This window comes from Bubalus kerabau, chromosome 23 (genome assembly GCF_029407905.1).
Source record: "Bubalus kerabau isolate K-KA32 ecotype Philippines breed swamp buffalo chromosome 23, PCC_UOA_SB_1v2, whole genome shotgun sequence".
In the NCBI taxonomy this organism is placed as follows: domain Eukaryota; kingdom Metazoa; phylum Chordata; class Mammalia; order Artiodactyla; family Bovidae; genus Bubalus; species Bubalus kerabau.
The window spans coordinates 27,607,366-27,628,409 of record NC_073646.1 but is presented as its reverse complement, the minus strand read 5'-3'; the positions used below and the strand labels follow the sequence as shown (position 1 = coordinate 27,628,409).

The following is a 21,044-nucleotide window of genomic DNA, read 5'->3' as shown; positions in this document are numbered from 1 at the left end:
GTAGCACGCCAGACTTCCCTGTCCATGACCAACTCCTGGAGCTTGCTCAAAGTCATGTTCATCAAGTTGGTGATGCCATCCAACCATCTCATTCTCTGTCATCCCTTTCTCCTCCTGCCTTTAATTTTCCCAGCATCAGGATCTTTTCAAACGAGTCAGTTCTTTGCATCAGGTGGCCAAAGTATTGGAGTTTCACCTTCAGCATCAGTCCTTCCAATGAATATCTAGGACTGATTTCCTTTAGGATGGACTTGTTTGATCTCCTTGCAGTTCAAGGGACTCTCAAGAGCCTTCTCCAACACCACAGTTCAAAAGCATCAGTTCTTCGGTGCTCAGCTTTCTTTATAGTCCAACTCTCACATCCATACATAACTACTGCAAAAACCATAGCTTTGACTAGACACACCTTTGTAGACAAAGTAATGTCTCTGCTTTTTAATATGTTGTCTAGTTTGGTCATAACTTTTCTTCCAAGGAGCAAGCGTCTTTTAATTTCATGGCTGAAGTCACCATCTGCAGTGATTTTGGAGCCCCCCAGATAAAGTCTCTCACTGCTTCCATTGTTTTCCTGTCTTACTATCTTTCTTTGTATTTATTTGGTTTTGGCTGTGCGGGGTCTTAAGGGCTTTCTCTAGTTGCCATGAATGGGCTTCTCATTACAGTGGCCTCTTCTGTTACAGAGCACAGGCTCTAGAGTGCTTGGACTCCATGGGTGCGGCACCTGTGGGATCCTACTGGATGAGGCATCGAATGCATGTCCCCTGCATTAGCAGGAGGACTTTCAACCACTGGACCACCAGGAAAGCCCCCTATCTTCCTTTATTCAACCTGAACATGAGTTCTATGTTGACACTATCCCTGAGAGTCTGATTCACAGTGCCTGCTCCATGGTTGCTGCCAGCATTAATCAATAAAATGAAAATAATTACCACCAGCCTGGCAAGGATACTAAGAAGAATGGATTCAGTGATATAGATAAAGGGCCTGTGACCTGTAAGTTTTTAAGAACCATAGCCATTATTATGCAGATGTGTTCATTCACTGAAGAAACATTTACAGTCACTAAATATTTGGTGCCGGGAATACAGTGCTGGAAAAGCAGGCACAATGCTTACTGAGATAGACATCTCAGTATAGTGTGGGAGACAGACATCTAATAGAGAGTTCTTTCTCTTTTTCAATTTTTTTCAGTCCAAGTTTTTGTTTGTTTAAAATTTTTATTTATTTATTTGGCTGCACCGGGTCTTAGCTATGGCATGCAAACTCTCAGCTGCAGCATATTTCCTGATTAAATCTGGGCCCCCTGCATTGGATGTACAGAATTTAAGCCACTGGACTCCCAGGGAAGTTCCTATTTGTTTGTTTTTTAATTGAAGTATGGTCGATGTACTTCCTCCAATGATTTTCCAATGTATTCTTTTTTTAAGAAAAATGTATTTATTTATTTTTGGCTGTTCTGGGTCTCCGTTGCTGTGCAGGCTTTCTCTAGTTGTGATGTTTCTCACTGCAGTGGCTTCTCTTGTTGCAAAGCTTGGGCTCTTGGGTGCTTAGGTTTCAGTCGTTGTGGCTGCCAGGCTCTAGAGCACTGGTTCAATAATTGTGGTGCATGGGCTTAGTTGCTCTGTGGTATGTGGGATCTTCCCATACCAGGGATCAAACCTGTCTCCTGCATTGGCATGCAGATTCTTTACCTCTGAGCCATCAGGGAAGCCCTCAATATATTCATGACTCCATGGCTAGAATTAACAAACTTGAACTTCCCTGAACAGACATCAGACTTATGCCTCCTGCAGTGGAAGCTTGGGGTCTTAACCACTGGACCCCCTAGGGAAGTCCTAATAGAGAGTTCTAATAGAATGTATATCACAGGGGTGTGATGGGGGACAAACATACAGTGGTTAAAGCAGCACACAGGATCCCAGACTTGGGATCAACAAGGAAGTATCAGAGAGGATGGCACGTAAACTATGATCTGAAGGATGAGTAAGGGCAGGGAGGATAGAGGATAAGAGCTATGACTTACTTAGAGCCTACAAGCTCCCAGGCACTTTCTAAACAGTCATTAAGGCTTGAACTGTGTACCTTAAAGAACATATATTGAAGTCTTAACCCCTAGTACCTCAGAATGTGACCATATTTGAAAACAGGGTCTTTACAGAGGTAATCAAGTTAACAACTTACTGAAGAGACATGGTTATACATCTTTTGTTGCTCGGATGTTATTGACAGGAGTGTTTCAATATTCCCTTACATAACAAATTGCCAGCCACAGGCATTAGCTTATGATGTGTTTAAGTGAGGTCATTAGGGTGGGCCCTGATCCAATATGACTGGTGTCCTTATTAAAGGGGTAATTTGGACACAGAAGGACAGACATACAGAAAAGATAATGGCAGACACATAGGGAAAAGACAGCCAGGCAACCAGAATGATGCAGCTACAAGTCAAGGAATGCCAAGGAATGTTAGCAAACACTGGAAGTTAGAAGAGGTGGGGAGGGACTTTCCTGCTGGTCCAGTGGCTAAGACTCCACACTCCCAGTGCAAGGGGACTGGGTCAGGGGACTAGATCCCACACGTTGCAACTAAAGATCCTGTGTGCCCCGATGAAGATCAGAGATACTGTGTGCCTCAACTAAGACCCAGCACAGCCAAATTAATTAATTATTCAACTTTTTTTTTTTTTTTTTTTTTTAACGAGGCAGGGAAGGATTCTCTCCAGAACCATGCCAAGGAGCATGGCCCTGTCAAGCTTTTGAGTATTGATTTCTAGGCTCCAGAACTGTAGGACCACCCATTTCTCTTGCATTAAGCCCCTCATATTTGGTACTTTGTTACAGTAGCCCTAGCAAATGAATACAGTGGTTAAACCTTACCACCTTCTGAGATAACTATTACTATTCCCGTTTGACAGAGCAACAAGCCTCAGAGAGGGAAAGTGACCTGCCTGAGGTCACACAACACAGGCAGAGTGAATTCTGCTTGGTCCCATTATATATAACACATGGTCTCTTCACATGATGTGAACACCAAGGCTGTGTCCAAAGCGAAGGGGCTTCCTGGGGGAATCACGTACCTTTCAGCAGACTAGGCTACTTGGGGAAATACTCTCCTGTCTGACAACTACAACCAAACCTTCTCTTATTCTGGGGCAAGAAAGAGGGCCTGTGGGCTCCTTGCACTCAGCCCCTCCCTGCTTGCCCATCTCAAATAATTTGAAGCCCAGGATAAATGACAGCAAGGGAGCTGAGTTATGGAAACAACTATAGTCATTCTACAGGACACAGCTGACACCAATAAGACATAGGTCAGCTCGGAGCCCCGTCCTGGACCAGGCTGAGCTTCAAGAGGAAGACAGAACTTCAAAGGAAAATAGAGGCTGCTCCTATATCACCCTTCCCTAATTCCTACCTGAGGTCTTTTATCCGGAGAACTCTTAGCACAGTGACACATGCTCTGTAGGTGCCCGTGATTATTATTCCACGTGCCTCAAATCTAATGTCCTAGGCGAGGTTCTCTATACAACCCCCAAACCCTCTCTCCCAGGGCCTGCCACTCACCCTCAATGACATAGATCTTTTTTTGCAGCTCAGTGAACAGATCTTTCAGCTTCTCAAATGTGTCCAGGATCTTTACAAACTCCTCCACGGGTTTGGAGGCAAACTGATGGAGCGCCTCCTGACTTTCTTTGGTCTTAAAATTCTTTCCAATCTGGAAGAAATGAAGAGTGAAGAGCTGGCATCTCCAAACTTGCAGAACAATTTCCTACTATTTTCACAAGACCCTGGCCCCAGGGAGAAAGGGAGTGGGGTTCAAGAATAGGAGAGGGAAGACGGGTCCTAAGAAGTAGCAGGGACCTGAGGCCTGTACCCCAATGATGTAGCGGATGATGTCTTTGGCCGCATCAATGTTGTGTTCGTCGGTGGCTTCCCCATCAGTGATGATGATAAGCACTTTGGTGGCATCTGGGCGGGCTCCCAGCTCTTGCCGGAACACTTCTTTCCTGTATCCAGGAAGAGGGGGATGTAAGAGACTCCCCCCAAATCCTCTGAGGCTCCGCCTCACCATGCTCATTAAGTCACTGCCCGCTGATAATGACAAATCCCTCTTCACAATCCCCAGGCAGCTATTTCCAGCCCTCAAAAGCTCTCTTCTGAGCCTCCTTCCTCAGCCCAGGTCACCATATCTCTCCTTCTGAGCCAGTGGTCTTCAACGGAATTCTAGGTAGCCACGAGGTTGTCCCAGAGGCTATGGGCAGTGAGGGGAGACTCTGGGTTTCCTACTCTCCATTTCAACCACATGGCAACTACCCTTCAATCAGTTAGATATGCTGGTGATCTAGGTGAGATTCCAGTGGAAGGATGGGTTACATAGCCAAAGAAAACTGGAAAGGCACTCTTCTAGAGAAAGCTCATTCAACACCACCTGTGCCTTCCCAACCATCTCCAGGCTGCCTGTACATCTCTGCAACAGCAAGTTTCCTAGGGAATCAAAGAGACTTTTTTCCACATCAATCTCCCCCACAAATCATGAGCTCCCTGAGGAAAGAGCCATATTTGATTTGCTGCTGTATCTCTGGGTCCTGAATCGAGTAGGTGCTCAGTCATGTGACAGAAGAGAAAGCAGGGAAGACTAAATTCTGGACAGGTCCAGGCTGCAAATTCCTGCCCTGCCCACAGCCTCCTTCTGAAGCGAGACAGGCTGCCCACAACTTCCCCTGGGACAGCCACTCTATCTGAACCATCCTCTCCTCACCCCACAGCTAACCAAAGATGGACAATTTATCCAAGAGTGGCCATCCCACCATCCCTGACTTAGGGCATGATCTGCTTTGGGCACAGAAGCTGAAAGTCACCTGGAGAGGCCACAGTGTGAGGTGAAGAGATATGAGGGGAGAAGGGGAGAGCTATTAACACTTGGAAGCTGCCAAGGACAGAAGAACCTGATGGGTGGGCCGTGTCAAAACCACTTGCTGCCAATATCTCTGGTTCTATCTCGGATGCAAATGTTTCCCCAGCTTCCATCCACCTGAACACGGTCTATCATGGATCCTGTTCAAGGATTCCCACCCTGGCTTAAGCCACCATCATCTCTCTTCTAGATTGTTCAATAGCCTGCAAACTGGCTTCCCTGCTTCCACCCTTGCCCCTTCCACAGTCTGATCACAACTCTGCAGCTGGAGGGATTCTTTTAAAAACATAAGTCAGATGATCACTCCTCTGTCCAAAATCACCAATGAGAGACTTCCCTGGTGGTCAGGTGGCCTATACTCTACGCTCCCAGTGCAGGGGGCCCAGGTTTGATCCCTGGTCAGGGAACTAGATCCCACATGCAGAAACTAAGACCCGACACAGCCAAAAATAAATAAATAAATAAAATTTTTAAGAAAAGGTTGTGAGAGTGACATTAAAACATATACATTACCATATGTAAAACAAATAGCTACTAGGAGGTTGCTGTATAACTCAGGGAGCTGAGCCCGGTGCTCTGTGAGGACCGAGAGAGGTGGGATGAGGTGGAAGGTGGGAGTGAGGTTCAAGAGGGAGGGGACATATGTATACTTATGGCTGATTCATGTGGCTGTATGGCAGAAACCAACATGACATTGTAAAGCAATTATATAACTAAAAATAAATCAATAAAAGGACCTGAACTAAAATTGCTCCACTTGAATTCTTACAATAACCTGTCCCTTGCTAGATCTACCTGTTGAGTTCCTACACCTTGCAACCTGAAGAAGCTAGTAATACCCAGAACAACCAATGGATGGGATCTTTCACAAAAGGGAACTCACGCAACATAGTTGATGGCACCAAAGGTGTTGGTCAACGAACGCATGTGTTTGACTCCAGCCAACAGAGCGTCAGGGTCCTTCTGTCTAATGTAATCCAAGAAAGTAAATTCTGTTTTGAAATATGTAGAAAACTGAACAGCTGCAAACTAGAAAAAAAAAGGGAGACATGAAACTCTTTACACAGCCCTTCCCACTTGTCTGCTCCAATCTCAACTTCTTATCCAAGACCTGGGCAACCCAACTCCACATTCCTGCCTCAAATCATTCTTTTGAAAATGAGGCTGTATAAAAAAAGAAGAAGAAAATGAGGTTGTATATAAACAAACACAGAAATAAATACATTTCAAATCCCTTATAGAATGCTGTCTGCTGGGCTCCGGTTCTCTGGGTTTGCCCACCTCACCAACAGAGATGGTTCCTAGCAGCCATATTTCTGCTGAGTATGAATATGACCCTGCGAAACTGGATACAACTGGCTGGGCTGAAGTTGGCCACTGGACTGAGGTGAGGCCAGTCAAAATCTTTCCTGTGTGAAATTGGAATTTACAGAGGGAGGGGCTGCTTGAGAAGATGATTTAAAAAAAAAACCCAACAGCCCTCCTGCAGCTTGAACATGTGAACTTGGGCACTTTCCACCAGCCCGTGTGATCCAAAGAAGCTGAGAGCCAGTCTGCAGAGATAAACAGAAAGAAAGAAAAGAAGGAAGCAAGAGTCAAAAAGAAACAGAAATATGAATTAGGGAGAATTCTGGAAGCAAAGGTCCAGTAATAGTCATGCCCATAGGTTATAGAGACACATTGTATTAATACTAGATTTTCCCTTTACGCCTTTAAGTAGCTATTGCTACCACCAGGAATCCTAACTACTATATTTACCTGGTAGGAAGAGTTGCTGAGCTTCTTCATCACATCCTTCATGAAGTCCACAGTTTTCTCAAATTCATCTTGCTGCAAGCTCATTGAGCCATCAAACAGAAATACCAAGTCTACGTTGCCCTTTATACATTCTACAGAGGTCAGACACGGAGGGACTTGGTAAAGGGTCTCCAGGGGTTGGCCTGCCCATGCTTGTTCTCATGAAAGGGCAACCACTTGGAGGTATTGCTCCCCACTGGGCCCCCCACTCCTTACCCTGATAACCAGGGTGCCCTTGCAGCACCGGACCCCTCAGATTCTTGTGGATGAGGTAACACAGACCACTTAGATAGATGTTCTGGTCACATGTTCGAGACAGCCCAGGATCACAGGCCTGAAGGAAGCAAAGAGTTTCAAAAAGGTTGAGGTGGGTTTCCCTGGTGGCTCCATGTGGTAAAGAATCTGCTAGCCAATGCAGGAAACACAGGTTCGATCCCCGATCCGGGGAGACCTCACATGCCTCAGAGTAACTAATTCATGTGCCACAACAATTGAGCCTGTGTTCTAGAGCCCAGAAGCCGAAACTACTGAAAGATATGTGTTCTAGAGCCTGTACTCTGCAACAAGAAAAGGTGCTGCAGTGAAAAGCCTGCAACTACAACTGGAGAGTAGCCCACTCAGCAATGAAGACTCAGCCCAGCAAAAAAAAAAAAAAAAAAAAAAAAATTAATTAAATTATTAAAAAATAAAATGGGTTGGGGCTTCCTCTTGCTGTGTGTCTTTTGTACATCATCAACCAAGAACAAAAACCTTCATCACATCCTTCATGAAGTCCATAATTTTCTGAAATTCATCTTGCTGCAAGCTCCTTGAGCCATCAAACAGAAATACCAAGTCTACGTTGCCCTTTAGCATCATTATCCCTCGACCCTCATTCCTTATATCCAACTGGTTACCAAGGCAAGGTAATTCAGCCTCCAGGTCTTTTGTATCAGTCTGTTCATCCTTACTACCAATGCTATATGCCAATGGATGCTCGCTGCCTCCAGGATGAAACCTAAACTCCTTAGTTTGGCATTCATATTGTTTCAGTGGGCACTAGTACACATTTCCAGGCCCATCTGCTTCTATTCCCAAAGACACATTCTGCGTTTACACCAAATCAAATGACCCTCTATTCCTAGAATCTTCAATGCTGCCTCCTTTTTGATGACTATCTTTCTGCCAGACTGTAATTTTGAAAGGTCTGGCTTATGTCATAGTCATCTTTATATCTCATTCCCCTTTCCCCCATCAGAACCCAGTACAGTGCCTGGTGTGTAATCATAGCTAAGTAGCCAAACTCCAATTAAATACTGGATAAATATTGGGTTGGCCAAAATGTTTGTTTGCGTTTTTCCATACTGAACCCAAAGGAACTTTTCACCCAACCCTTTATTTCACTCACTTAACCTTCTGTCTCTCATACACCTGGGTCAGAAGGATACTGCTGAGATGAATTGTGAAGAACAACAGACTCCGGCTCAGATAGCAATTTGATTCAAATCCTGGGTCTACCGCCTTAAAACCATGTGATCTTGACAAAGGCTTTTAACCCTTTCCGTCCTGTTTCTTCCTGTGTAAAATGTGTATACTGATCCCTATCTCACCTCTGTCCTAAGGATTAGAAGAGATAACGCAGGGTTTCTCAAGCTTTAGGCATTTGTGTATGAATTCACAATTTATGCCATATGGGCAGATCACACATACTATTATTTATTTAATATTTCATTTAATTAAAAGTTATATTTTTTAAATTGAAGTACAGTTGATTTACGTTAGTTTCTAGAGTACAGCAAAGTGTTTCCATTACATATATATATATATATATATATATATACATACACACACACATTCTTTTCCATATTCTTTTCCATTATGGCTTATGACAAGATATTGAATATAGTTCCTAATGTTATATAATAGGACATTGTTGGAAGAGAAGGGATAGGGGAGGAAAGGATGGAGAGTTTGAGATTAGCAAATGCAAACTATTATATATAGTTACCCTATATAATGTATATTATACATAGGATAAACAGCAAGGGCCTACTGTATGCACAGGGAACTATATCCAATATCTTGTCATAAGCCATAATGGAAAAGAATATGAAGAAACATACGTATAACTGAGTCACTATGTTGTATGGCACAAATTAACACAACCTTGTAAATCATCTAGACTTCAACAGAATTAAAAGCAAAACAAAAAAAACCAGGACTTTGTTCCTTAAAATTTACTTTTTACAACTTTAGCCTCATCCTAAGCAATGCATACTGAAAGAGGAATTCCCCAGGTCAGTAGGTGCCCAATATGCTACTGGAGATCAGTGGAGAAATAACTCCAGAAAGAATGAAGGGATGGAGCCAAAGCAAAAAAAATACCCAGCTGTGGATGTGACTGGTGATAGAAGCAAGGTCTGATGCTGTAAAGAGCAATGTTGCATAGGAACCTGGAATGTCAGATACATGAATCAAGGCAAATTGGAAGTGGTCAAACAAGAGATGCTAAGAGTGAATGTTGACATTCTAGGAATCAGCGAACTGAAATGGACTGGAATGGGTGAATTTAACTCAGATGACCATTATATCTATTACTGCGGGCAGGAATCCCTCAGAAGAAATGGAGTAGCCATCATGGTCAATAAAAGAGTCTGAAATGCAGTACTTGGATGCAATCTCAAAAACAACAGAATGATCTCTGGTTTCCAAGGCAAACCATTCAATATCACAGTAATCCAAGTCTATGCCCCAACCAGTAACGGTGAAGAAGCTGAAGTTGAAAGGTTCTATGAAGACCTACAAGACCTTTTAGAACTAACACCCAAAAAAGATGTCCTTTTCATTATAGGGGACTGGAATGCAAAAGTAGGAAGTCAAGAAACACCTGGAGTAATGGGCAAATTTGGCCTTGGAATACGGAATGAAGCAGGGCAAAGACTAATAGAGTTTTGTCAAAAAAATGCACTGGTCATAGCAAACACCCTCTTCCAACAACACAAGAGAAGACGCTATACATGGACATCACCAGATGGTCAACACCGAAAGCAGATGGATTATATTCTTTGCGGCCAAAGATGGAGAAGCTCTATACAGTCAGCAAAAACAAGACCAGGAGCTGACTGTGATTCAGATCATGAACTCCTTATTGCCAAATTCAGACTGAAATTGAAGAAAGTAGGGAAAACCACTAGACCATTCAGGTATGACCAAAATCAAATCCCTTATGATTATACAGTGGAAGTGAGAAATAGATTTAAGGGACTAGATCTGATAGATAGAGTGCCTGATGAACTATGGATGGAGGTTTGTGACATTGTACAGGAGACAGGGATCAAGACCATCCCCATGGAAAAGAAATGCAAAAAAGCAAAATGGCTGTCTGGGGAGGCCTTACAAATAGCTGTGAAAAGAAGAGAGGTGAAAAGCAAAGGAGAAAAGGAAAGATATAAGCATCTGAATGCAGAGTTCCAAAGAATAACAAGAAGAGATAAGAAAGCCTTCCTCAGTGATCAATGCAAAGAAATAGAGGAAAACAACAGATTGGGAAAGACTAGAGATCTCTTCAAGAAAATTAGAGATACCAAGGAAACATTTCATGCAAAGCTGGGCTCGATAAAGGACAGAAATGGTATGGACCCAACAGAAGCAGAAGATATTAAGAAGAAGTGGCAAGAATACACAGAAGAACTGTACAAAAAAGATCTTCACGACCCAGATAATCACGAAGGTGTGATCACTCACCTAGAGCCAGACATCCTGGAATGGGAAGTCAAATGGGCCTTAGAAAGCATCACTACGAACAAAGCTAGTGGAGGTGATGGAATTCCAGTTGAGTGATTTCAAATCCTGAAAGATGATGCTGTGAAAGTGCTGCACTCAATATGCCAGCAAATTTGGAAAACTCAGCAGTGGCCACAGGACTGGAAGAAGTCAGTTTTCATTCCAATCCCAAAGAAAGACGATGCCAAAGAATGCTCAAACTACTGCACGATTGCACTCATCTCACACGCTAGTAAAGTAATACTCAAAATTCTCCAAGCCAGGCTTCAGCAATATGTGAACTGTGAACTTCCTGATGTTCAAGCTGGTTTTAGAAAAGGCAGAGGAACCAGAGATCAAATTGCCAACATCCGCTGGATCATGGAAAAAGCAAGAAAGTTCCAGAAAAACATCCATTTCTGCTTTATTGACTATGCCAAAGCCTTTGACTGTGTGGATCACAATAAACTGTGGAAAATTCTGAAAGAGATGGGAATACCACCTGATCTGCCTCTTGAGAAATTTGTATGCAGGTCAGGAAGCAACAGTTAGAACTGGACATGGAACAACAGACTGGTTCCAAATAGGAAAAGGAGTACGTCAAGGCTGTATATTGTCACCCTACTTATTTAACTTATATGCAGAGTACATCATGAGAAATGCTGAACTGGAAGAAGCACAAGCTGGAATCAAGATTGCCGGAAGAAATATCAATAACTTCAGATATGCAGATGACACCACCCTTATGGCAAAAAGTGAAGTTTAGGAACTCAAAAGCCTCTTGATGAAAGTGAAAGTGGAGAGTGAAAAAGTTGGCTTAAAGCTCAACATTCAGAAAACGAAAATCATGGCATCCGGTCCCACCACTTCATGGGAAATAGATGGGGAAACAATGGAAACAGTGTCAGATTTTATTTTTTTGGGCTCCAAAATCACTGCAGATGGTGACTGCAGCCATGAAATTAAAAGACGCTTACTCCTTGGAAGGAAAGTTATGACCAACCTAGATAGCATATTGAAAAGCAGAGACATTACTTTGCCAACAAAGGTCCGTCTAGTCAAGGCTATGGTTTTTCCTGTGGTCATGTATGGATGTGAGAGTTGGACTGTGAAGAAGGCTGAGCACCAAAGAATTGATGCTTTTGAACTGTGGTGTTGGAGAAGACTCTTGAGAGTCCCTTGGACTGCAAGGAGATCCAACCAGTCCATTCTGAAGGAGATCAGCCCTGGGATTTCTTTGGAAGGAATGATGCTAAAGCTGAAACTCCAGTACTTTGGCCACCTCATGCGAAGAGTTGACTCATTGGAAAAGACTCTGATGCTGGGAGGGATTGGGGGCAGGAGGAGAAGGGGACGACAGAGGATGAGATGGCTGGATGGCATCACCAACTCGATGGACGTGAGTCTGAGTGAACTCCGGGAGTTGGTGATGGACAGGGAGGCCTGGCGTGCTGCGATTCATGGGGTCGCAAAGAGTCGGACACGACTGAGCGACTGAACTAAACTGAACTGAATCAATGCAATCCAAGGAATCATGAATTTGAGGGACTTGTATATTTGTTTCTAATAAACCATTAAATCAATGTATAACTATAAAATGTTAAAGTTGTGTACAACTGTAAGTCATCTTGTGTATGAATGGTCACAGATATTTCATATTTGGGAAAAAAAAAAAAACTGAGGTAGCTAAGGTCTTAAAAAGAGCTGATAGTTGGGTCTCAATAAATGCTGCTGCTGCTGCTGCTGCTGCTGCTAAGTCGCTTCAGTCATGTCTGACTCTGTGCAACCCCATGGACGGCAGCCCGCCAGGCCCCCCGTCCCTGGGATTCTCCAGGCAAGAACACCAGAGTGGGTTGCCATTTCCTTCTCCAATGCATGAAAGTGAAAAGTGAAAGGGAAGTCGCTCAGTCATGTCCGACTCTTAGCAACCCCATGGACTGCAGCCCACCAGGCTCCTCCATCCATGGGATTTTCCAGGCAAGAGTACTGGAGTGGGGTGCCATTGCCTTCTCCGCAATAAATGCTAACTGAATCCAAATCTCTCTGGTGCCTTTAATCTTCCATAGGATCTTTTTTTAAAAATTGGAGTATATTTGCTTTACAATGTTATGTTAATTTCTGCTGTACAACAAAGTGAGTCAGCTATACGTATACATGGACCTCTTGGACCTCCTTCTTGTGCCCTCTTGGACCTCCCTCCCACTCCCCTCATTTCACCCCTCTAGGTCATCACAGAGCACTGAGTTTAACTCCCTATGCTATACAAAAGCTTCCCACTAGCTAGCTATTTTACACATGACGGTGTATATGTTTCCATTCTAATCTCCCAATTCGTCCCACCCTCCCCTCTTCAATTGTGTCCACACATCCGTTTTCTCCATCTGTGTCTCTATTTCTGACCTGCAAATGGGTTCATCTATATCACTTCTCTAGATTCCACATACATATGTTAATATATGATATTTGTTTTTCTCTTTCTGATTTTCTTCACTCTGCATGCAGACTCTAGGTCCATCCACATCTCTACAAATGACCCAATTTGGTTCCTTCTTATGGCTAAGTAACACTTCATTGTGGGGTTTCCCCAGTGGCTCAATGGTAAAGAATCCACCTGCAGGTAGGAGACTTGGGTTTGGTCCCTGGATCAGGAAGATCCCCTGGAAGAAGAAATGGCAACCCACTCCAGTATTCTTGCCTGGAGAATCCCATGAACAGAGGAGCCTGGTGGGCTACAGTCCATGGGGTTGCAAAGAGTCAGACACAACTTAGAGACTAAACAACAGCAATATACCACTGTATATATGTACCACATTTTCTTCATTCATCTGTATAGGATCTTTAATTCACTTTTTTCTTTCGTCTCCCTTTCCTAGCAAAAGCTTCATAGGTACTGACATCACACTATACAAAAATCTTACCAACAGGTTGTCACTTGTGGGGTCTGTTGCCAAGGTCATTCCCAAGTACTTGGAGGTATAGTTGGAACCTGTGGGCACCAGAAGATTCACCTGGAGAAACTTAGGCAACCCAGGTGTGATGGGGCCAGCCTCGACTTCCTGAGCACATTCCTCCCAAACCAGTTACTCACTCAGTGTGACTGGCAGGCAGTCTCCAGTTTCTGGCTGGCATTGATACAGGTTTCCCATGCTGTTCCCTTCGCTTGGAGCTCCCACGACAACCCTGATGAGGAATTCCACCTGTCAGATGGAGCTGCCCAGGTCTTTACCCAACCACTCTGACCTATTAAGGGGGTTCAGACCTCCTAAAAGATTTCTGGAAGCAATTCAGCCACTCCCTATCCAGGTGGATGCTAAGTTCCCATCTCTTCCTTATTGGATCCCAGAAAAATAATCCAATATGCCAGAATTCTAGAAAGTTAAGGATCTTTTCCATTGACTGTACAGAAAAACAGGCCCAGAGAATGATCTGCCAGAATGTGACACTGTGGTTTCATTCAATCAGCAATCAATTCAAAAGTCACATATGGCTTACCTGCTATGTGCTATGTACTAGGAATGGAGAGGGGGTTTTGAGAGAGAAACAAAATCTCTGCCTTGAAGGAGTTCACTGTCTAGTTTGGGAGAGAGTCTGGAATTGAGAAAGTGTGGCAAAGCGTTTTAGGGGTTGTCATATGTATTCTATTAGGCACTTATAAGGCTTTTTTTTTTTTTCCACTTTTCACACCACAATGTGGGGTCTTAGTTCCCTGACCAGGGATTGAACTCGGCCCCTGAAGTGGAAGCTTGGGGTCCTAACCACTGGACCACCAGGAAAGTCCCGAGGCGCTTTAACGATGGATGGTTCTCATCCTACTATCAGATGGCCTTACTTGGATCCCACCACGGACTCCTCAAAACAGGAAGGTCCTGGTCAGGGCAAAGAGGGCCTGTGGCAACACTCACCCATTTCCAACTTGCAGAACGCGGTACCCAAAATGCCTCCCGGCGAGTGGAAAGGAGAAGTTTTGCACATGTCGCACATCCAGGTTGTAGCTCCAGGCTGGGGCTGAGAGACCAAAAGCGGGTCAGCCACTTCCGACCAGGGGCTCCTCCTTACCTTACAAGCCCCCACAGTGGCATTGGCCGCCAGCCACACGCCCCCAGTGTGGTCAGGCCACCCATACCTGGGGCAGGACCAGAAGCTGCCCTCCAACCTCTCCTGGGGGCCTGGACTACAGGACATATGGAAGCAGCAATTCCTACTACCCAGAGCTCTAAAGGACACACACTTCCGACTGGCCTCTCAGCAAAGGAAGGATGAGAAGACAGTGGCACCTAAGGGAGGAGCAATCTGAAGGGGCCCCCCTTGGCGATGGGATGCTGCAAGGGTTCGCATCTCCTCACACACCCACTTCTTCCTGGGACATGGGGCCCAGTCGCCCCGAAAACTCAGATCATTAGCCTCAGGCTTCTCCCTGTGAAAGTTGGAGATCCCCTGATTCTGTGAGGCTGCCTCCTTGCTCAAGTAATGCTCCCTAACTTCCCCCACCCCCATGGACCAGTCTCTGCCATAACCATTAGATCTCAAATTCCCCATCACCTCCCCAGCCTCAGTGATCCTTGGTGTCATCTGAAAGGCCCCAAGCTGTCTTTTTTCAGCCTTGCTTTCCTTACAGGTCTTGGGCTTATTTCACACATCTTAAGATGTCAGAGATGCAGGCCTCATTTATTTAGATTAAGAAACTGAGCCCCAGAAAGAGGGAAGGGACTTGTCCAAGATGACAATAAGAGGTAGAACCACGCATAGAACCAGATCCTAGGCCAGATCTATGTGTGCATTAACCATTCCCTCCAAAAAGCATGGCACCCCACTCCAGTTCTTGCCTGGAGAATACCATGGACAGAGGAGCCTGGCGGGTTACAGTCCATGCTGCTGCTGCTAAGTCGCTTCAGTCGTGTCCGACTCTGCGCGACCCCATAGACGGCAGCCCACCAGGCTCCCTGTCCCTGGGATTCTCCAGGCAAGAACACTGAAGTGGGTTGCCATTTCCTTCTCCAAGGTTTGCACAAAGTTGGACACAATTGAAGCGATTTAGCACGCAGGCACATCCCCTTTCTAAGGGCCCCTCCTCCACCTCTCACTGCTGTGACCTTTTTTCCGTCTTTTGCCTGAAAAGACCTTCAGATCCTGCCTGTAGTTTGTTTGTTTGTCTGACTTCATTTTTCTTCCCCTCTCTCCAGGATTCCCTGGGGCCCCGCATTACCTACGGCTCATGCCACCTTTAAATCAGCTGCTCGTGTACTCCGTTCTACAAAGTCCTGCTGTTTCCCTCAGCACAGAGGCATGTCGCTTCCCCTCCCCATCTCCCTTGCCTACCAAAGACAAAAGGTCCAGACAGCAGCAACCTCAGCACGATGATGCAGGAATTCATCCTTCAAGCCAGCTGGAGGGAGCCAGCCCAGGTATAGTCTCAGAGGGCTCTTGGGATTTACTGGCGACAGGACTGGTTGAAAGAGGGAAATGATAAAGTCCCAGGGCGTCTTGCAGTGGAACTTTCTCACAGAGGCGCCAGGCTGGTGACAGAATCCGGGGGAGAGGGTTGTGCCTAGGCAGGTTGTGAAACTGTGGGTTTGAGAGGAAGTGTTAGCAGGTTAGACATTTCCTGTGCCTCTTGTATTTTTATATTATCCTGGGGAAGACAGCACGGTCGTGCTGCCCAACAGCTGCGGTGTCTCAGTCCTTCACCAACACGAGAACTTAAGATTCGTTAAAGCTCAGGGGAAGACTGGTCAGATGAACTGTGGTACAACTGTCATGGAATGCATGTAGCCACAAAAAAAGAAAAAGGAAAGAAAAAATAAGATGGGGCGGGGGAAAAAGGATGAGGTAGCTTTCCCTTGACATTGAAAGATGCCCGTGATATACTCAATCACTGTTGAAGAAAAAAAAAAAAAGCAAGTTACAGAACAGTGTATTTAATCATTTTGAGTCTAAAAAATAACAACAAAACACTCATTTCCACAGAATGGGAGATATATGATTTGTAAATCATCTGGTACAGGACTTGTATCCAGAATATATAAAGAACTCTGGTGAGACTTCCCAGGCAGTTCAGTGGCTAGGATTCCAAGCTTCTACTGCAGGGGGAGTGGATTTAATTCTTGTTCTGGGGACTAAGATCCCACATGCTGTGAGGTGTGGCCAAAAAAGGGAAAAACAAAACAGAATATATGAAGAACTCTTGTAGCTCAATGATAAAAAGACAACCCAGTTTTTCAAGTGGACAAAGAATTTTAACAGACATTTCTCCAAAGACAGTATATAAAATGGCCACTGAGCACATGAAAATGTTCAACATTATTAGTCATTAGAGAAATGCAAATCAACACTAAAAGATACCACTTCACACCCACTAGGATGGCTAGACTAAAAATGAAAGAAAGAAAAGAAGTAAGGGTTCTTGAGAATGTGGAGACATTGGAACCCTTCTTACTTTACTAGTGGGAATTTAAACTACCGTGGAAAACAGTTGGACAGTTCCTCAGAAAAGTTAAACACAGTTTCAGTCTAGATCCAAAAGAACTGAAAACACGTGTTTGCAAAAAAACTTATGCAAGAGTGCTCAAATCAGCATTATTCATATTAACCCAAAATTGGCAACAATGCAAACATCTACCAACTGATGAAAGAGTAAGCAAAACGTGGTCTCTTCATACAACGGAATATTAGTCATAAAAAAGCGTGATATGACATCCCCTACATGTGGAATCTAAAAAGAAATGACACAAATAAACTTATTTACAAAACAGAAAGAGACTCACAGACTCAGAAAACGAACTCATGGTTGCCCCAGGGGGAAGGGATAGTTAAGGACGTCGGGAGGGTCAAGAACACACTGCTGTCTTTGAAATGGGTAACCAACAAAGACCCGTTGTATAGCACATGGAATCCTGCTCAATGTTACGTGCCAGCCTGGATGGGAGGGCGTTTGCTAGAGAATGGATAAATGTGTATGTATGGCTGAGACACTTTGCTGTTCACCTAAAACTATCACAACATTGTTAATCGTCTATACGCCAATACAAAGTGTTTTTGGTGTTAAAAGAAATTTTTTTTTTAAAAGAATGAAGTTGGTACCTCCCTGGTGGTCCAGTGGCTGACATTCTGTGCATCCACTTGGGGCTTGGGTTTGGTCCCTGGTCGGGGAATGAGGATCGTATATGTCATGCAGTGTGGCTAAGAAAAATAAGTGAATAAGAGAAAAAATAAATTTAAAAAAATTAGGGACTTCCCTTGAGGTCCAATGATTAAGAATCCTCCTTGCCAATGCAAGGCACCTGAGTTCAATTCCTGGTCTGGGGACTAAGATCCCACAGGCCTCAGAGCAACTAAGTTCTACTGAGCCTGCAAGCTCTGGAGCCTGCAAGCCATAACTAGTCCACGCGCTGCAACAACAACAAAAGATCCCCTGTGCCAGAGCTAAGACCCAATTTGTATAAATAAATACAAATCGTTGAGCTTAAAAAAAATATTTTTGGAAGGTTGAAATATTAGTACATGCTTCAGCATGGACAAGCCTTGAAAATCATGCTATGTGAAAGAAGTCGGGCACAAAAGTTCAGATACTGTATAATTGCACTGAGGTGAAATCTCCAGAACAGGCAAATCTCTAGGGACAGAAAATAGATTGGTGGTTAGAGTGAAGAAATGTTCTGAAATTAGAGGTAATAGTTGCACAACTTTGTGAATATTTGAGAAACTGATGAACAGTGTGTGATTTATATCTTAAAAAAAAAAGAAAGAGGGGAAAATGGAAGTTGAAATCATGAGTGTGTAGAAAATATAATAATCTGAAAGGACACAACCAAACTCCAAACAGTGGCTACCTAGGCAGAATATAGATTACATATTTCTGGAAAAAACATTTTTTTTTTTAACAACAAAGATGTAAAACTTGGGTAGCTTTAATTTTATTTACTCATTTCTTTTTGGCTGCCCTGGGTCTTCGTCACTGTGAGGGCTTTTCTCTAGTTGCGGTGAGAGGGAGCTACTCTCTGGTGTGGTGCCTGGGCTTCTCATTACAGCGGCTTCTCTTGTTGCGGAGCACACGGTCTAGGGCACGAAGCTCAGCAGTTGTGGCTTGTGAGCTCTAGAGAGCCGTTGTGGTGCACGGGCTGAGTTCCTCCAAAGCATGTAGCATCCTCCCAGATTGGGGATCAAAGCCATGTCTCTTGCATTGGCAGGTGGCTGAGCCTACCACTGAGCCACTAGGGAAACCCCAACCTGGGTAATTTAAAAATATATATATATTAAAAACACAACAGAATAGAGGAAGTGTACTTGTTTATGGGAAGGGATTGCTGATACACTTCAGATTATCTTCCTGTTGTGAGGAGATCCTGCTCAACCAGTAAGATCACTTCCAGTATTATTGCCTTAAGGAAGGCATTTTTTTTTTTTTTGGCTGCACCACAGTAAGTGGGTTCGAACCTGCACCCTCTGTATTGGAAGCATGGAGTCCCCGTCATAACCAGGGAAGTCCCCTGGGGAAAGCTTTTGCAAGCAGATTACCGGTAATCTACTGCCAAGCAGTTGCAATGTGACAAGCTAGCTCTTGGTAATGAGATGATGTAAAGTAGTCTTTTTCAAATTCAGTTAAAATCTGGTAAGTCAGACTGATTTCGTTAATTCTCTGTACAGCAGTTCCAATTTACAGCTAACCAAATTCTTCCGTTTTTTAACTACAAAAAGAATGCACGTTTTAAAATTCAAGCATCAGAGAAGTATATAAAGTAACAGAATAAAATCTCTAGAATAACCATGGGCATCACTGACTCAATGAACATGAGTTTAAGCAAACTCTAGGAGAAAGTAGAAGACAGGGAAGCCTGAAGTGCTATGGTTCATAGGGTCTCAAAGAGTTGGACATGATTTAGCAACTAAAAAACGACAAAACCATTTGGAGTCGTACATTCTTCGTGACAAAAAATTATTCTAGTAGTTAAATGCATACAGATTCTATCTGTCTAGAAAAATTATAATTCTCCTCTCGCCACGGAGCATCTGTTGTTGTTGTTTACTTGCTCAGTCATGTCTGACTGACTCTTTGCAACCCCATGAATTATAGTTCACCAGGCTCCTCTGTCCGTAGGGTTCTCCAGGCAAGAATACTGGTGTGGGTTGCCATGCCCTCCTCCAGGGGATCTTCCCGACTCAGGGATGGAACCTATGTCTCCTGCATTGGCAGGTGGACTCTTTACCACTGAGCCACCAGGGAGGCCCACGGAACATCTAACCCAGAATTAATAGTCAAATGAGCCATGTCCAGTGTGAAGGTTTTCCTATACAGTCCAGCAGTCTCCAAACTTTTTGGCACCAGAGACTGGTTTTATGGAAGACAACATTTCCTTGGACAGGGAGTCAGGTGGGGGGATGGTGATGGTTTCAGAATGATTTAAGAGCATTACATTTATTGTGCACTTTATTTCTATTTTTACTACATCAGTGCCACCTCAGATTATCAGGCATTTTAGATCTCAGAGGTTGGGAATCCTTGCTTCACACCAGCTTCAAATTTTAGATGCTTGAGTTAGGGCTTAAGTTTATAGAAACTTTAAGTGTATCAGTAGCAATGAATAGAGCACCTGGGATGCAAGGAATTCAGGAAACAATCTCAAACTCTCCACTTTTTGAATTATAGTTTATGTGTATGTTTCAGCAGGTGGGTATACTCTTTTGTATATTTATCACGTTCTGGTTTTCAGTTTGAAAAAAAAAAAACAAAAACCCCAAAAGAATCACTTGCTGTCTCCTGCACTGGGCCTCTGACTTCCCAGAATGTGGGGGGCTTACTTGCACTTTGTAGCTTCAGGAAGCTACAAATGTCTCCTCAGTGTTCAAACAGACCAAGTATCTAGAGAAAAAAGGATAAAACTCACATAATGTTGGTCATACATGCACCTCCTTCTAAGGAAGCCACTTCAGCAGCTGGTTTCTGTGTTATGTCATCTTGGCTGCATCACATGAACAGTGTGAAATAGATCCTGTTGTCATGGTGATGGCTGATGGGACCTGAGGTCAAGCCCAGGGCAAAGATGGCCATGGATAGGTTGGACTCAACAGATGCAGCTGTCTCCAGGATGGCATGGTAGTTCCATTTAAGAATTGTTTCATACAGGACCATGGAAATGAGCTCAAACTTATCACCTCACAGAGGCGTGACAAGTGAGATCTCAGATTGGGAAGTTCCAGGTTACACAAAATCCATGAAACTAAGACTGAATCAGTGTCTTGGATGCCTCAAGTCTCTGTGCCCTCTCTAGGGTAAAATGATTTTCATTGTCTTACTTTTCTGTAGGTTCATCTGAAAATGATGAGAAAATATTCTCTTGCTCCACTCAAGAAAGCAAACACGACTTTGTATCATGCTTTTTTTTTTTTTGGCCACACCTTGCAGCATGTGGGATCTTCCCCAACCAGGGATCAAACCCATGCCCTTACACTGGAAGTGTGGAGTCTTAACCACTTAACTACCAGGGAATTCCCTATATTATGTTCTTTTGTACCTTCATCATTGATCATTCCATGGTTCAAGTCATCATCATTTTGTGCCCAGAATTTTTTTTTTTTTTGCATCAGATTATTCTATAATTTTTG

The 21,044-nt window shown here is 43.8% G+C and overlaps 1 protein-coding gene across 1 annotated transcript in view; it reads right to left on the bottom strand.

Annotated features, from left to right (window-relative positions):
• ITGAL (integrin subunit alpha L) overlaps nucleotides 1-15,896 on the bottom strand; it is a 48,373-nt gene extending 32,477 nt beyond the window's left edge. Inside the window, exons 1-9 of the mRNA XM_055561510.1 lie at nucleotides 15,765-15,896; nucleotides 14,351-14,453; nucleotides 13,537-13,628; nucleotides 13,367-13,434; nucleotides 6,924-7,041; nucleotides 6,669-6,799; nucleotides 5,794-5,939; nucleotides 3,870-4,002; nucleotides 3,560-3,710 (exon numbers count right to left, since the gene is read on the bottom strand). Coding sequence (XP_055417485.1) covers nucleotides 3,560-3,710; nucleotides 3,870-4,002; nucleotides 5,794-5,939; nucleotides 6,669-6,799; nucleotides 6,924-7,041; nucleotides 13,367-13,434; nucleotides 13,537-13,628; nucleotides 14,351-14,453; nucleotides 15,765-15,819 — 997 coding nt within the window. The 5' untranslated portion in view covers nucleotides 15,820-15,896. The remainder of the gene's footprint in view (nucleotides 1-3,559; nucleotides 3,711-3,869; nucleotides 4,003-5,793; nucleotides 5,940-6,668; nucleotides 6,800-6,923; nucleotides 7,042-13,366; nucleotides 13,435-13,536; nucleotides 13,629-14,350; nucleotides 14,454-15,764) is intronic.
• Between the last annotated feature and the right edge of the window lie 5,148 nt (nucleotides 15,897-21,044).